Source organism: Mastomys coucha, unplaced genomic scaffold (genome assembly GCF_008632895.1).
Source record: "Mastomys coucha isolate ucsf_1 unplaced genomic scaffold, UCSF_Mcou_1 pScaffold22, whole genome shotgun sequence".
Classification (NCBI taxonomy): Eukaryota; Metazoa; Chordata; class Mammalia; order Rodentia; family Muridae; genus Mastomys; species Mastomys coucha.
Genome location: NW_022196905.1, coordinates 59,645,857 through 59,663,959, shown reverse-complemented (window position 1 = coordinate 59,663,959; position 18,103 = coordinate 59,645,857). Strand labels below are relative to the sequence as shown.

The following is an 18,103-nucleotide window of genomic DNA, read 5'->3' as shown; positions in this document are numbered from 1 at the left end:
TGGAAACCAGACATCATGCTTCCTGATGGAGCACCATGCTTCCTGATGGAGCACCATGCCTCCTGATGGAGCATCATGCCTCCTGATGGAGCACCATGCCTCCTGATGGAGCACCATGCTTCCTGATGGAGCACCATGCCTCCAAGTGGGCTGGATCTCGGTTGCTCTAAGCCTCTGACTCTAGCTGCCTGTGGAAGGAACTCAGAGGTCGAGGGGATATGTCGAACATGCACCATCAAAGTCACTGCTGTGGAGATGCCTCAGTTCCTATGACCCAGTATTCAATGAAAAAAATGGTCAGGAAGCACAAAGGATGGGAGAGGGGGTACAGATTAATATTATTTTACATATATCAGGGTTTTTAAATGGGCAGCATTTACCTATGTTGTATCCTTTGGTAAAGAAACACACATCCATGATTACTGTCAAGTCAAGAGTTTATTTCTAGGGGAGAGAGGTGCAGAGCACAGGCCTTCTGGGATAGCTGGTGAAGTCTTGGTTGTGATCTGGGCAGTAATTCTGTAAGAACATTTCCTTTATAAGTTATCCACGTGATTTCTTTCATCATGTTGTTTCTTACCATAAGCAGACTTTATAAGTGTTTGGGTGAGAAGATAGCACAGTGAAGCATTTGCTGTCCAAACATGAAGACCTGAGTTTGATCTCCAGAATCAACCTAAAGAAAGCTGGGCATGGGTGGCACTGTCTGTCTGTGATCCTGGTGCCAGGAAGGCAGAGACAGGTAGATCCTTAGGTCTCGCTGGCCAGCTAGCCTAATGGTTATAGTGATGTGTCTATGTCCTTACTTTACACGATTAGAAGATCCTCTCCCAGAGCTTTCTGTTTTGCACAGCATAAATGGCAGCATGCCATGGGTGAGCACAGCAAAAGAGGCTAATGCGTCCGTATCGACCAAGCCAGCCCCTGGGAACCTGGGGAGGGCTTGAATCTCAGAAAAAAAAAAAATGTTTCACATCACTTCCTCTCCCTCTCCTAGATCAACTCGGCTTTAACCCCAGCAGCTCTAACTGTACAGTCATATCTGGTTGTTCCGGGTGTAATCACGGTACCCACTGTCTCCTCTCCTTCACACTGTAGATGAAAGCCTTTAAATACTCGGTTGCTCACACTGTCAAGATGTTACCAGCATCTTCGGATGCTCAGTGAGTCTTCGGGGAGTCTGCCCTGCTCACGGTGTGTGAGTCAGCGTCATGTGCAGAGGTACTCGTCTTGGAAGCCTGCCCTAACAACATGTCCTCTCTTTGGTCAGCCTCAGCTAGCATCATATGACCTTGACCAAGAGATCTCAGCCATCTTAGCAGAATCTCTAGCACATTTCCAGCAGGCCAGCCTGTGCATGTTCTCATGACAGTAGCAGACCCTGGGGACTAGAGTTGGCCTGCCCTCTGTGGTGAGCACCTTTGTCCTCCCATTTAGTAATATCCATTTAACCAAACCAAGACTCGGAGCTGAGGGCAGAGCCAAAGGAGAAAGGCCACACAGTGAGGAGAGAGGGTAAGGGTACAGGAACTTGGTGATGGGTGTGCCCGTGCAGTTAGTTGGCCATGGACCCGGCATTTGGAAGTGGTACTTGTTAAGCATTAAGCATTTCCGTTATTTGTAAACCATAGTTATAGTGCCTTTGAGATAACGAAAAGTGAGGATCAGGTAATTGAATGAAGGAAGCGTAATTCTTTCACGTCCTCTTAAAATTTTCTGGTGCAGTTACAGAAGTGACTCTTAAGTGTTTCCACTTAAGAAGCCTATTGTAATGGTCTCTATTGAGTATTTCTTTTCCCGTTTTCTGTTTGCCCCAGAGAGACATCTCAGACAGCATCCTTCTTCTGGGCTGTGTATAACATTCTCTGTTTGACATTGTTCTTAGGATTGGTTTTGGAATCTTCCTTAGAGAAGGGGGAATGAGGAAGATACAGACTAGAATCTATATTAAGGGGTTACGTGTAAGGCAAGAAAATCAGATGTCAGATTGGTCCCTGTAGGGGGCCTTAGGAGAGCTGCAGTTTTTACTCTGTTTTTACCTTAGTAAGTGATCAATTTAAGCTCTCCCCAAAACAGCGCTTTACAGCAAATATAGTATGCTTAGGTATGTAGATGGCAAAAGTGTGTTAGTAATTATAATTAATGCCCCTCAGAATAAAAACTTTAAGTTTCTTTCCATAGAGCACAGCATCATAGGTGAATTCAGCGTGTGTACTTTTCCCTGTAGAAATAAAATAAGTTGGAATAAAATTCAGCTTGTATATGTGCTTATTAAATTCTTTTCATTATTTTCACATCAAAAAAAATAAACACACACTAGTTGCCTAATAGTGTGTATTGTACTGAAAATGTAGGATAAAGTTGAGTTTTGCTCATTTTCTGACTTTAGAAGCCAACTCCAGCATCAGATAAGATTTCATGTACTTCCTCTCCATTGTAGTGTTTCGTTTTCCCAGACTGTAAGGAAAAGGGGCTCAGGTCTTGCTTTCCGGTGGCTGTTTCCATTTGCCTGTTTTTGGAGATGTTAGATATCAACTCCAAAAGAACCTGAAAATGTAGCAAGAATTATCTGGCAGCATTAATTACTTCAGGTGGAGCCAAGTTCGTGCACAAAGTCCTCATGAGTATGGCACCATGGCTAAGAGCCTGTGTCCGGGGTAAACAGGTCCAAGTCACAATAATGGCCTGGGACCTCCTTTGCTGGGACTCTTGCCAGACTATCTAACTCTATGTGTCTGCCTTTCAGTCTGCAATAGTGACATCGTCGCAAGACCTCTTGTGCAAGGCTGTTGGAAGTGAGGAATAGGACCGTCCTTAGCAGAAGGACTGACGATGCAAGGGCCCCGTCAATGGCCATTTGATATAGCTGCTCTATTTTATAGACCTTGAGATGGAGATGTAGCCCTTAGGAGAAAATATTGAAAATCCTGAAGATTGACTCAGTATGTGCTTGTAGATGGATAACAATAGTATCATCCACAGAACGGTTTAATCCTGGCATACAGTGTCTAAAAGCATTTCTCAACTAACATAAGCTTGCAGATTTTCAAGTCCAGTTGTACAGTGTTATTTTTGACAGACCATCTCTTCTTGCTTGACAGCATAAGATGATGAGATTATGTCAATAATGTTAGAAGAATTTTTCATTAAAAATTGAACTCACTTTACTCTTTGTGAACATTGTCACAAAAATTTAGGACAGGGCAGAGAAGGAAGAAAGATCTGGACCCACCAAGGTTTATAGGGTGCTTAGGTTGGGTGTACAGAGCTTTCCAGAACACTTGGATTTTCTTCAAAGAGTTTGCAGCCTAGATGAGAAAACAGATCATGTATGTTTGAGATGTTGGCAACAGTAGTAGCAGTTGTCTTTTATGAGTGCTTAGAGTGTACAGGGGACAGACGCAAGTAATCAGAGTATGATTGTCCATTTGACCCTCAGAGCCACTGTCAGATTGAAGACATTTGAACCCCTGACAAACACCAGGCACCATAAAGGACCTAATCGTCAAGTCAGAACCCAGGGCTGAGGTCCTGATTTTCAAAGAGGAGAAATCTGACCTCCTTAGGTGGTAAAGAACAGGACTCATTGCACAGTTTTTGTTGCTATTTTGTAGTGGGCTGGAAAGATCTATGTGTCACAGTATCCAGGATTACCATGCACATTGGAACACATCTACATACTCTTTCAAGTAAACCACGTGTATCTTTATAGATGCCCATGTCTAGAAGTCCTAAACATAAGTTATTGCTTACATCATGATACACAGGAGATTACTGAAGTAAAAGCTCCTAAATTGTGCTGAATATTTTGTGGGCTCTTGTAAGAATTAACTAGCACTTTGAAGTCAGTAGTAATGACTGTAGTGCATAGCATCCCATCTGAGTTGACAGAGAAGTGTATATAGTCCTCAGTCTGCATGAAGAACAATGGTAAAAACAGAGATTCTGCACAGAGAATTTTGCATATATAAATTCTGCACATGAAAAGCCTCTGATGGCTTTTTATCAGGGCCCTCAGTATTCTTGTACCTGATAATTTATTCTTTGAGATGCATCCCAACTTTATCTTTTCCTTTTTTTTTTTAGTTTTTGTGTGTCAGTAAGTTACCTCTGAAATTTCCTTCAAGAAAGTAAAGGAATCTTTATAAAGTCTTATAAGGTCTTAGGCTGGAAGAGGTGTGAGATCTGATAAGATTGTACCGGAGGCGTGCTCCAGGAAAGTAGGTACTCAGGGACAGTAAAAGACTGAAGATTATCGATGGTCTAAAGAACGTAGTTCCTGAGGTTTGGGGGTAAGGGTGTGAGTGTGGATCTGAGAAGAGATGAAGTGTTTGTTCGAGGCTGGAGAGAAGTTGTGGAAAAAGCTGTAGTGGTCTCAGCTGTGGTACCGCAGTGCCAGAGTTGGCTAACACAAAGAAAACGAGTTTAGCTCATATGTGTAGGGGTTGTGGCCATGGTTCCTGCACTGTCTCCATTCTTTTGAGAACTGTGTCACAGCTGCAATTTTACTCTAGAATGTCCCCTAGTTCCTTGGAACCAAGCCCTTGGGGTGCTTGGAAGTGAGGGCTTAGTGGGAGATTTTAGTTCATTCACCTTTGTGCTCTCAAAGGGGATTATAGAATTCCAGTCTCTTCTGTCACCATCCTTGCCATAAGGTGAGCAGTTTTACTCCGCTGCACGTCAGTCCTGTTGTCCTGCCTTGCCATAGGTCCCAAAGCATGAGGGAAAACAACTCTGAACGGAAACTCATCCCTTCCTTGTTTATAGGTTAAACATCTCAAGTATTTTGTTACAGTGGCAGAAAACTAAGGAAGTCAGTTACAATGGCTAGCAGTGGGGAGAGTGACTGTGGGAGTAACCAAGTGGTTGCATTTTAAACCAGAAGCAGAGAGACGACTAGTCAGGGGCCAGGCTTTTATGGTTACCCTCTAACTAGAACTACCAAAAGGTTATAGGATAATTTCTTAGGGTTTCTATTGTGGTGGTTAAACACTATGACCAAAACCAGCTTGGGAAAGGAATTGTTTATTTCTTCTTAAAAGTCCATCACTGAGCGACAGTAGCTCAAGGCGAGAGCTGAGGCAGAGGCTATGGAAGAATGCTATCAATTAGCTTGCTCTTCATGGCTTGCTCAGCCTGCTTTCTCATATCCCAGGACCATTTGCCTAGGGTTGGCACCGCCCACCGTGATCTGGGCTCCCACATCAATCATTAATCAGTGCTGTGGTCAGTTTCCCAGTAGAGAGTCCATCTTTCCAGGTGACTCTAGCTTGTGTCAAATTGATACAAACAAACAAAAAGCTAGCCAGAACAAAGAAATACTTTCAGCAATCTAAAGAACTTCCTCTAGATTTCCCAAAAGATCCACTACCTACCAGCAGTTCCAACCTGACAATCAAGGCTTGGATGGACACTTGGGGGACACAGTTTATATCTAGACCCTAGCAATGTTTGAAGTGAATGGACAGGAGAGACAATAGAGTGAGTTGGGGCGGGGGGATGATCAGACCTGTTTGTATTTAGGGCAGGGGGAACAGGTAAAGTAGAATTCTGTCATTTTTTTTTTTAATTCAGTGTTTCATTTTTCTTTTGAGTCATTTAAAAATATAAACTACTTATGTACTATATAGTGTACATAAACATGAATGTAATTGGGTCATTCATTCCTTCACTCATTCACTCACCAGTGTGAATTTGTGATATTGCTTTATGATCTTTGTAGCCAGCTCTCTATGGTCCTACTGGCTTTAACTTAGCCTTGGTTAATAGCATCAGCACCATCATGTTAGCACAGTGGATGGAGCTTTATTAATGATGCACTTGACAATTCTGTTTGAGAGGGAAATGCTAGTGCTAAATTGTTTGTCTTCATGGCCTTTATGCTTCATCTGAGAGTCACAGCCCTGTGTATGCCTGTGTGTGTGTGTGTGTGTGTGTGTGTGTGTGTGTGTGTGTGTGTGTGTGTGTGTGTGTTTAACATCAGTATGGTTTTACAGAAAGCTGGGCACCTGCAGTAAATGCTGGCAAAAATCCATCACATTACTGCTGACGTGACACTTCTGTCGGTCTGTAATTTTAATATTTTGATTAACTGTTTCTTCAAAAGAAATGTCACACAGCCCACATCAGTTGTTTGAAATCCCCAGTACCACATTAAAATACAGGTGAAGTTAAACAGTTTCCTTGAACTCAGCATTGTCTGCACTCAGCGGCACTGGACGCAGCAGCAGAACACTGATTGGCAGTACCCACTTTACATTCAGACTTCATAAAATGTATTTGAAAAATTAGACTCATCTATACATAAAGTCACAAATTTAATTAAGTATTTCCTACTGAGGGTCAGATATCAACTTATGAAATTATGTCTAAATTTATCACAGTTTAATAAAATTAAAAATTCGGTTCTTAAGTTGCACTGGTCACATTGTGAGCTTTGAAGAGCTGCAGCTGCCAGCAGCTGCCCCGTTGCCCACTACAGCTAAAGATCATTCTTACGCCACACACAGAAGTAGTATGTCTGTGTGCTGCTTTTGTAGCTTTTCAACATGCTGTCACTGTAGAGTCGGTCTGTGTTATTGAGGCCCTTCAGAAACTATAGTTTTAGAGCAGGACATTCACTGCCTTAGTTACTTTTCTATGGGTGTGAAGAAATGCCATGACCGAGGCAGCTTATAGAAGAAATAGTTCATTGAGGCTTACAGTTCCAGGAGGTGAGTTTATGACCATCATGGTGGGGAGCATGGCAGGAGGCAGTCAGGCATGGTGATGAAGCTGAAAGCTTACATCTTATCTGCAAGTGTGAAGCAGAGAGAGAAAGCTAGAGAGTTAACTGGAAAGGGGTGCGCTTTTGACACCTCAAAAGTCTTCCCCCATTAGCACACCTTTCTGATGAGGCCACACCTCCTAAACCATCCCCAACAGTTCTACCTGCTGGAGACCAAGGTAAACATAGGGGTGTGCCTGTTCTCTTTCAAACCTCCGCATTACCAAGGAAAAATAGTTCATAATGTATGTTTTACCTTCAAGGCCAGGGATGCCTTGCTCGTTGTGGGGTTGGATAAATGTTTTCTCAGCTAAATTCTGTTCCTGCCTCACAGTGCACCTTGAATTTCACTATCCTGGGTGTGTTCCGTCGTCAGGCACCTCTTCTTTCCTTCATTATGTCCCAGGGCTGGGTCCTTTGCCTCCAGAATACACATACGTCCTGGCTTAAGCACTCTCGTATTAATACCCCTTTCCCTGTTAGCTGCAGGTTCTGTGGGAAAAAGAAGTACTTTTGTTCACTGGAGGAACCCCTGATGTTTGCATAATGCACAGTGCAGGCAAGTGTGCAATGAGTAATGGGTAATCTATGCTTGCCAACCTAAGACAGATAGGGAATATGTAATATATAGTAATGTAAGTCATGGCACAGAGCAAGCATTGACTAAATAATAATCATCATATATGGTCACAGTACAGGGCAAGCTCAGAATATGTAATAGACATTGTAGCTAAGAGCCCTGACTAGAAGAATATCTGGTCCTTACCTGTATTAAAGATGGGGATTTGTTTAGGTCAAGGGAACGGAAATGTTTTATTTTAGGGGGGGGAATTCTCTATAATAAAAGCAATGCAGGAAACACTTCTGCAGCCAAGTCTGTTCTTGGCTGCTTGTATTGCTTTCTCTATGTTCACTTTCCTGAAGTATCTCTTGCCTCTTCCTTGTGCATGTCATATAAGGCACGCTGAAGACAAAGACAGAATTGTGAAATGCTTTAAGGAGCTGAGATAGGCACAGAGCAGAGACGGTTGGGTGCAGGAGAGGCATCTCCTGGTATTTCAGGACAGCCAAACAATCCCACCCCTTCAATTATGAAGGACTTAATGAGCCTGCTCCACAGCATGTGGAGACCTAATTAGAAATGTACCGTGGGCCAGCGGACCAGGTGTCAGGTCATTATCTAAATCATAAAGTTGGAAGTTATGCCCATTAAAGGTTACTAGTTTGGAAAAGGGTAGATTAGAATGCAAGAGTCTTAGGAAGAATTTTTCCAATTTGTGTGGCACTTTAGAAACCCTCCAGCATGTCACTTTTCTTGGAAGTGTAATGTGCACACAGAAATGTGCACCTGAGGGCACAGCTTATAGGGACACAGCTTGATGGATTTCCACATCTGTCAAGAAGTGCGTCTTCACCTTGACCAGCATCCCTGGGGCTGCTCTCCTCATTTTATACTTTACATAAGAGAGAGAGAGAGAGAGAGAGAGAGAGAGAGAGAGAGAGAGAGAGAGAGAGAGAGAGAGAGAGAGAGAGGGTCAGTGGTCAGCCTTAACAGTCTTTCCTTAAAAACTGCATACTTTGTTTTGTGAGGCAGGGTCTCACATTTGGAACTGGGGCTTGCTAGTTCGGCTAGGGTGGCTGGCCAGGGTTCTTTTGTCTTTACCCCGGAGCACAGGTATTAAAGCATGCCCCATAATGCCTGACCTTTGTTTGTTTGTGGGGTTTAGGGGATCAAAGCAGTTTCTCGTGCTTTTATGGCAAGTAGTTTCCTTACCCAGCGATCTCCTCGGCCCCTCTTTAGAGAAAGTCTGTGAAAGTGCACATAAGCGTGAGGATCTGAATTGAGATTCCTAGTACCAGTGTAAACACCAGACGTGATTGTGCATGTCTGTAACCCTAGCATTGGCAGCGGGCTGTTGGGGAGGGGGAAACGGATGGGTAGCGGCAGCAGAGGTGCAGGCCAGGCCATGGAGCTCACTGGGCAGTCAATCTATCCAGTTGTTAAGCTCTGTGTTCATTGAGAGGTGAGAACCATGTCTCAAAAGGTCAAATGGAAAATAGCAGTGGTGGGCATTTAATGTCAGCCTCTGCTCCTGCCCCACCCCTGGTAATATAAATAAATAAATAAATAAACAAACAAATAAATAAATAAATGTTTTACTCAAGTTAGATCAGGCCATGGTATGGTACATAATATTCATTTCTCAGTGATACGCCTTCATGTGCTTTTCCTGTCCACACACCTAGATCACTAAGTTTTCATTTTTGGCAGTACTTTGCCTTGTTGGGATGTACATGCATCTCAATGCAAGCCAGCTACCCACCCAAGCACAGCTTCATCAAACTGGATTTTCATGGCTATTGAAGTAGATGCCATATGAGATTACCCATAGGATCTTAGGAGTGGACTGGTCCAGCAGCAGGGTCCCACCACCTAACAGTTCCTCAGATGTTTATAAGTAGCCCTCCAAAAAGTCTGACGACCTTTAACCCCATCAGGAAGATTGGCTTTTCTGATTTCTGGTGTCCTTGCCTTGCTTTACATCTCTCACGTCTCAGTCCTCAAAGACTCACACAGCAGAGCCACTGTGGCTCAGGTTGCCATTTATTTACTTTGAACTGATCTTGTTCCGTCTACTGAATGCTTGTGCTTGTCTCTCAATCTTTGGCTCACTTTTCTGCAGATTTGTTCATATTTTTCTTAATAATTTCAAGGAGCCCTTATAATATAGAGTACTCTCCTAGCGATAAATTTTGTCAGATCTTTAAAAAAAATTTTAACATGATTTTTGCCCCCCTTTTGTTTTCAAACAAGTTTTAAATTTTATAAGGCAAAGTTTACTAGATATATTATTATTATTATTATTATTATTATTATTATTGTTGTTGTTGTTGTTGTTGTTGTTATCATTGGCTTCTACTTTGGGTGTCTGGCAAGAAAATACACTGGAAGCTTGAGACAGGCAGACATGCCTGGGGTGGGCAGAGACCTTAATGTGGAAATGCAGTTATATGGCATTCTTACGAAATTCAAATGAAAAGGGGTATTAACAGTTATAAGTCAGCAAATGTTTATACATAATCTACCTTTTTTTTTTTACTTTCAACTGTAATTGGAAGGAACTTTAGTACTGTACCTATTTCCTCTTATGCTTGGGGGTTCTAACATCTCAAATGTTTTTTTTTGTTTTTTTTGTTTTGTTTTGTTTTTTTCAATTTTAGATTGCAAATTATAACCTGTTTCCTGCACCATTGCTGACGCCCAACGATCCATGTCAGAAGTACTTCCAGGTCAGATGTGATTTCTTTTTATACTTCAACATACAGAAACAGTTGCATGTCAAAGCTTGATAATGTGTATGATAGATAGTTATTGTAGTTAAGCTCAGGTTTTACTAAAATAGCATTTTAAAATTCTTATTGTTCTTTATACTATGATAAGAAAAGTATTTAAAAAATAAAAGGTCATTTGAATTAACTGCATATATGTTGTTATTTACCTTCAATGTCGTGTAAAAAGATTATAGTTGGTTATGGCAAGAAATTAAAGCTCAGTTTATACCGCCTGGCATTGTATGTTGGTGCTGCCCTGTGGGCAGAGGAGGAGGCGCCACTGTTGAGTCGTTATGAACAGCATGTTGGGTCATAGGGTTTATCAAGACTAGAGCTCCCCAGTTCAGGATTCTCCATGACCCTAGATCTGATCACTAAAGAAGACTGCCTTGATTTTATTAAATGTCCCTCTCTCTATGTTGCGGCAGATGCTACTCTGCGCACAGTGCGAGGTGGGGTTTAATTCTTGACCTCACAGTGATCTGATGAATAAGCAGTTGCAGTGACCTTTACATTAAACTCTAGGACTAAGTGGCAAATCGCACATAGCTTCTGTTTCCCTGGACAGGTACCTGTTCTGAGTTTTTAAACCCAGTTAGACTTAACTATGGGTCATTGTCTGTTAAATTCTAAAGTTAACCTTATCATTAAATAGTCTCAAACCTCTTTCACTCTTACATAAAACTCTGCATTATGTTTCCACAAAGTGAACACTGAGCTCAGTATTAGTATATTAAGGTCAAGAGATTTACACTTTTTTTAGATTCACTTCTTTTTATTTTATGTGTATATGTTTGCTTACACGTATACCACCTATGTGCCTGTTGCCTGCAAAAGTCAGAAGAGGGATTGGGAATCCCTGGAATTAGAAGTACACATGATTGTGAACCACCATGTGGGTGCTGGGAACAGAACCCAGGTCCTCTGAAAGAACAAGTGCTCTTAACCACCAAGCCATCTCTCCAGCTCCCCCAAATCCACTTTTACTAAGAAAAACCCTTGGAAGAAATGTGATAAAACCAAGCTCATGCAGGAGAGCTGAAAGTTTAAAGCTGATTCTTAGAGTCCCCTAAATATGCTGCCTTGGTTTGAAGTGGGAGTAGCTTTTAAATAAATATCTATTTAAATGCTTATGTTAATTCTAGAAACTCAAAACAAATACATATGCCTTTTTAAAGCTGGGTGGTGGTGGTGCGTGCCTTTAATCTCAGTGCTCAGAAGGCAAAGGCAGGCAGATTTCTGTGAGTTTGTGGACATGGTCTACAGAATGAGTTCCAAGACAGCCAAGGATACAGAGAGAAACCATGTCTTGAAAAGCCAAATAAGCAAATAAAATAAAATAGAGGTTTTAGGTACTCTTAATGGGATTGTTGCCACCCCCAAGGGATGCAGAGGATGGAGGGTTGTCTTAGTTAGGGTTTTACTGCTGTGAAGAGACACCATGACCAAGGCAACTTTTATAAAGAACATTTAATTGGGGCCGGCTTACAGGTTCAGAGGTTCAGTCCATTATCATCAAGGCGGAACAAGGCAGTGTCTGTGAAGGCATGATGCAGGAGGAGCTGAGAGTTCTACATCTTCATCTGAAGGCTGCTAGCAGAATACTGGCTTCCAGGCAGCTAGGATAAGGGTCTAAAAGCACACACCCACAGTGACACACCTACTCCAACAAGGCCATACCTCTTAAACCTTCTCAAATAACACCACTCCCTGATGACTAAGCATTCAAATATATGATCCTTTGGACGCCTTCCTTATTCAGATCATCACAGTAAAGTACAGAGACAGTTATCATTTTTTTTTTTTTTTTTTTTTTTTTTTTTTTTTTTTTTTTTTTTTTTTTTTTTGGTTTTTCAAGACAGGGTTTCTCTGTATAGCCTTGGCTGTCCTGGAACTCACTCTGTAGACCAGGCTGGCCTGGAACTCAGAAATCCGCCTGCTTCTGTCTCCCAAGTGCTGGGATTAAAGGCATGTACCATCACTGCCTGGCTATCAAACTTAATTTTAAAAGAAAGCTAATACTATTGGGTATTGATGTAGCAGATACCAACATTTACAAGAAAGTCAAGAGTCTTATCTCCATGATGTATCATCTTGTTCTAAGCTCCGTACTCCAACCCCAGAAATTCACATGGCAACTGGGGAGGGGCCAATGCGATCTGTCTGGCATCCATCCAGGATGAGGTTTGCCTTCAATCCCATCTTCCAGTTCCAGGGAGCTGTGATCACAAGCAAGCTTTTCAAAGCAAACCTTATAGATTTTATATTGTCATCTGTCTAGAAAAGTCCTGTTTGTCCTTGCAGGCCGAGCTCAAGAGTGTCCTCTGAGCAGGTCTCAGGGCACAACAAAGTAAAATGATTTTCCGGTTTCACAGATTTCGCTGTTTGCTTTTTCTTAATGTTATTTCCGTTTGGAATTGGCTTGAGAGCCAGCGGATCGGTTGCTCAAGAAAGCGTGGAATGTTCCTTTTCAGCACACCTGCTTTCTCTGTCCACATCACCCATCAGCATTCTCATGCTTGCACGTTGGCTGTGTTCATCAGACATGACCGTGGAAGTCTAGAGCTTCCTTAAAAATAAATTAGTCTCTGAAAGACACAGAGGCTTTTCCAAAGCATGGATGTAGCCATAAAATGGACAAAGAAGAGTATCCTTGGCATAGGGATCGCATCTGTATAATTTCCTAATTCTCACGGAGATGCACCCATTCTGCTTTGTATGTCCCACATAGCCACACAGCACAACCACGGGGTGTGATATTTTTCTTCTTAGCCACTGGTGGCTTCCTGCCCATCCCTCAATCTAATCCAGCTGTCCCTTCTCTAAACTTGTATATTCATCTCAAATACCACATTTTGATGAGACCCTTTACCCACTCCAGACAACACGAGTCTGTGCAATAATTTCCTCTCACTGTCCAAATCGTGTTGAGCTTTAAAAAATATGTCATGTTCATTTTCAGAACTGACAAATAGAAGTTATGTACTTTGACTGTGCTGTACATACTGTTTAAAATGTAGTAATTGTTGGTGACTAACCTGTGCTAATTAAGATCTCAGTTTCTTAGTCTGTTCCCCAAGTCTTCAGTCTCTTAAATTCCCTTGCTTTGTTGAACAGAGCTAGCCCTTGAGCAGTTTGGGTGTAAAGGGCACAGGAAACCCTTAGGGGTTAAGATGTAGGAACTGAAACAGCTTTCTCCTGGACCCAGGGAATCAGCCAGTGAAGTCACTTTCCCGGCTCTAGAGTAGTCATGGTACTAACTAACCCTCCGCTCTCCCTGACCCTGTGGCCTGGCTTGCCTTCTCCTAACTTTGGCCTCTGTTCACAGAGGACTTCTTACCACCCCTGGCACATCCAGGGCTTGGTTTTGTAGATAATAGCAGGAAACTGCTTTATTTTACCTCTCCCTCCCTAGGAGGAAGAGGGGGTGGGAAGCCTGAGTTTATTTCATTTCCTTTATTCTTTGAGGTGCAGTTCAAAAGGCAATGTTCCTCAGGGTAGGAAGTTTTGCTCTTAATGTCTCAGTGGGAATAAAATCTTGTAGCAGAAAAGAAAAAAAAATGAAGTAAATGTGCACATTTTCTTCCAGTGTGGGGCACACTGTTTCTGGTGTATGTGTTAACCCTCACCCCAGATCGTAGGGGAGAGAAAGAGCAGTCTGTCACTGAAGAAAGGGGAGCTTGTTATCTTAGATGGAGACTAGAGCTCTCCACAAGAAAAGAATTATGGGCAGTCATTTCTCACTGTGGTGTCCAACCCAGGTCTTCACCAGTTAGATCCCTGGGTTAGAGGAGAGCCTGTGTGGCTATACCTGCGCTGGGGCCCTTGTCACTGGTGTTTTGAAGCTATTGGAGTTGCGAAAAAGTTCAAGACTTGAGCAAGATGACCACACACATCCTCGAGCTGGCCTGAGAAACCCAGGGTTATCCGATGGAGGCTCAGGCTGTTGCAGGGATCTGAGCATTATCTTCTGGCCATCTTTTGTCTCTGCCTTCTTATTTGTTAGATTGTTAGTTTTGTTCGCTGTTACAGCACATCTGAAGCACAGTAGTTGGGGAAAGGTTAAATGAATGAGAGGGAATGGGTGCCAGGGAGGATCTCTTCCCCCAAGAAAGAGTGAGACTGTATTAACAGGTGTGTGTCAAAGGTAACAGTTATTTCTCAGGGATGCAGGAAAATCGTGACACTTGTTTTTGTCATTCTCTTAAATCTGAACCCGCTTGTATCTCTGAAATAGAAATTGATCCCCTTGAATTAATGTTGGGCCTTTATATTAGTTACTTTTTCTCAGGTTGTGATAAAATACTTAAAACAAGGGAAGAAATGAAGCGTTTCCTCTGGCTCTCCGTCTGAGGGCGAGATCCATCCCTACAGGGCCCATGGCTGCAGGTGAAGGATACAGTCCCTCTGCAGCCCGGAAATGGAGAGAGATCTGAATGTTGATGCTCACTCCACGTTCTCTGTTCAGGCCAGGGCCCCAGGCCCTGGAATGGTGACTGAATATGGCCACCATATTTATGCAGGTCTCCCTGCCTACACAGCCTGGGAAAGTCTCTTACAGGTCTGAACAGAGGTTTGTCTCCTAGCTGATTTTAGACTTTGTCAGATTGACAATAATATTAACTGTCAGTCACAGTCCTAAAACGTCAGACTCGCCCGACAGTGTAATTAGAGAGTCATGGTGGATGCTAGCTAGTCACTGATCCCAGCGGAAATCCCTCTGAGGCTAGAAGGCCAGTCCTGTGGCCACTGGCATTGTGTGTTCATCTCTCACCAGCTGTGCTTATCCTGTTTAGTGTTGCTTTCCTAGACTGGAAGAGTCTGCTGAATAGGAGATACTTGATAAATACTTAATGAATGAGGAAATAAATTCACGAGTATGCCAGACTTTATAAAAAGCATTATATATAAATAAATAAATATATATATATGTGTATATATATTATATGTATAGTAATATATATTTTAAAAATGGGGGAGGAAGAGCAGAGCATGATGGTAAATTCTTTGCCCCATCATTTGGGTAGAGGTGGGTGGCTCACAGTTCAAAGTTATCCTTGACTGCAGAACAAGTGTGCGGCCATTCTGGGCTCTGTAAGATCCTTCCTGAAAATATAAGAAATAAATATTAACATGGAGTTGATTAAAGTCATAAGCTATTGATTGTCGTCTGAGCATGGCTCCAGTGTTGAAAACGACAAACTGAAGAGACATTGACAAGAGAAGTTGAAAGAAGCAGAGATTATAGTTCAAGAGAGGACATGCCATCCTTTCATTTTTATAGACAGAGAATATCCATTTTGTCCAAACTTACTAAAGTGGTATGATGCACTTTCCTAGTCTATTTAATTTTCTTCCCATCCTTTTTACTAAAGGTGCAGGTGCTAGATGTGTTAAAGGTAAGAATTAGAGGAAGGCCCAGAGTTGAATGGCGGATGTCACAGAAACAACCAGAACATTCATGTATGTGCAGCAGAGCTTTGGCTGAGTCTCTTGGGTCTTCCATACTGAACCATGGAGTCACAAGGTTCAGTAGGCTGGCTTGTGAGGACCAGTCATGTTTGAGAGAGCAATAGTAGCAGCCAGCTCTGTCACAAACCATTTACCTGCAGCTCTCTTAGTCTCTTCCGAGTCATGGCAAAGCAAAAACTCTCTTGAGCTGAGACAGATTGACCTAGATATCAGATTGAAGGGCTTCATTTAACTCCTGCTCAGCCTCTGTGTGTGGGTACAGCAGAGATAATGACCCTTGATCCCCATTTCCAGAAGAGATGAATCTCCTGTTAACTGAACAGTAGTAACCGGCTGCCTGGACTTTTATTTAGGATGGTAGATGTTAAGACAGGCTTTCACTGTAAGCCAGGCTGGATTGAGTCTCACCATATAGATCACACTGCTCACAAACTTGTGACAATCCTCCTGCCTTGTCCCTTGAAGCGTTGGATTGTAGGCATGTTTCATCTCAGTTGGTTGAAATTTTATTTCTTAAGATGTTAATGAAACACCTAGTGTTTTATTCTTAGTGTTATTTGCTACCTAACCTATAGACATCTGTTGTATTATACTGCCATACTGGTTGCAGACACCACAGTCTAGTAGGGAAATAGAGCAGATAAAAATTAACGTTTGAAACTGGGTGAGTAGAGAGATCAAAAGAAGCCGAGATTATAGTGCAAGAGAGGACACGCCACCTTTCATTTCTGTAGGCAGAGAATATCCATTTTCCTCCAGACTTACTAAAGTGTACTAGAGATGTTTTCATAAAGACGCAGGGAGTAGAGGCCAGGAGCCCTGGAGTCTGCCTGGAGCCCAGAGAGATCTTTACAAAGAGCAGTATCTACCATGACTGAGAAGAGTGGGCTTTGCTCATAGGGAAGGATGCCATGCACGTGTACAGTCAGAGCACAGCTCGCGTCTGGCCTTGGTGTGTCAGATGTGGACAGCTCATTCTCCCAGACCTTTGGCCTTCTGACGCCAGTGCTCCTGAGCCTTGGCCTAAGAGCCATCCACAGAACACTGCACCCTCACAGCCCCAGTCCTGGCCTCAAGGCGTCCAAATCTCTGGGGTTCTTTTAGGGGGTGGAGAATACTTCTTTGTCCCTTTGTTCCTTGTACATCTAATCCTGTGACCTTTTCTTCCCCTAATTCCTTACCCTCTTGGGACTTTGTCCCACCCCGGATCCCAGAGGCCATTTCCCTCTGTGTGTATCTCCTTTTCCCCTCCGTCCTCATGCATGTACCCTTGCTAGGGAAGGCCCACTGTGCCCATCTCTTCTCTTATCACCTGGACTGAACTTATTAGCAAATGCTGTTCTATCTTGCCAGCCCTCCCCCTCAGTGAAACACAACCAAGAGCTCCATTGGTTCCTGGACCCCACCTGGTTCTCCATGACACATCTTACAGGTCACTTTCTATCCACTCATGTCCTTGCTCTGGAACTGATAAAGTGGAAGACAGTGTACTGTGTAGGTCACTATATTCAGCTCTGTCTTGCCCCTAAATCCAAGTGGCTGATGAGCACCTACCTCATCAATATGGCCTGGTCACGAGGGGCAGGATGAGAACTGGAAGGCAGCCAGACTTTAAATGACCTTTCTCAACCCTTCTGTCCTCTCTTCATTGTTTTGACTGCCCTGTTGCAGCAAGCTTTGGAACTATGTGGATGCCTGCCTATAATGAAGCCCTTGTAGACCCAGCTTCTGAGTCTTTTTCTTACCTACTCACTCTCCAGTGTCTGCAGTAAGAATTAGTTCTACCACCTAGAACTCAAAGACACAGAAATGAAGGGAGTGTCGGTGTATTGTTAGGTACTATGCTGGACTCCCTGCTGGTGTTCATCAGAATTCTCTATCAACCATGCATATTGAACCCATTTTTCAGAGAAGTAATTTGTCCTAGACTCAGTGTGCAAGAAGCCTGGGCAGATAGCGTTCACCTCACTGACCTTGGGATCTGTGACCTTAACTTTATCACCTCTCACTTTGGGAACCTTTTTCCCATAGCCTCATGCTTTCCAGAACTTTGATAACTTTAAGCTATTTCATGATCTGTCCCTAGCTGATGCAGTAAATCCCAGAATCCATCCTCTACCTCTAGGGCTTAGCCTGTATGCTAAGTTCTAAGGCTAACCCTTCTCTTTTGCCTGTGAGTGGGTTGGGGTAGGCAGTCAGTTGAGGAACTGAGAGAGGAGGCATATTCTCAGACACACCTTCCAACTTCGGAATATTGACATTTCAGAAAGGAATCCTTAAGTTGCCTGTCTTCTGTCTATAAACATTTTTGGTTATGCATGAAAGTAAACTTAGAGTGTTTTCCTAATAACATTATAAGGGTTTAACACCTAGCATCATAAACAGACTCATAGAAACCTCCACCATGCCTTTTGAGAAACTACCTAGCTTCCACTTTCTTGTAATGTTCCTGTAAATACCCAAGAGTATAAAAGTACCTCTCTATGCCATAGATAAGTCTTGAGGAAAACATTCGTGAGTCTGTGGTCTATC

At 42.7% G+C, this 18,103-nt stretch overlaps 1 protein-coding gene across 15 annotated transcripts in view; it reads left to right on the top strand.

Moving 5' to 3' along the window:
- Apbb2 (amyloid beta precursor protein binding family B member 2) overlaps positions 1-18,103 on the top strand; it is a 337,969-nt gene that overhangs the window by 155,508 nt on the left and 164,358 nt on the right. For all 15 annotated transcript variants that reach the window (XM_031342505.1, XM_031342497.1, XM_031342500.1 and 12 more), the window contains one exon: positions 9,989-10,057. In XM_031342505.1, the coding sequence (XP_031198365.1) occupies positions 10,039-10,057 (19 nt within the window). In that variant the 5' untranslated portion in view covers positions 9,989-10,038. The remainder of the gene's footprint in view (positions 1-9,988; positions 10,058-18,103) is intronic.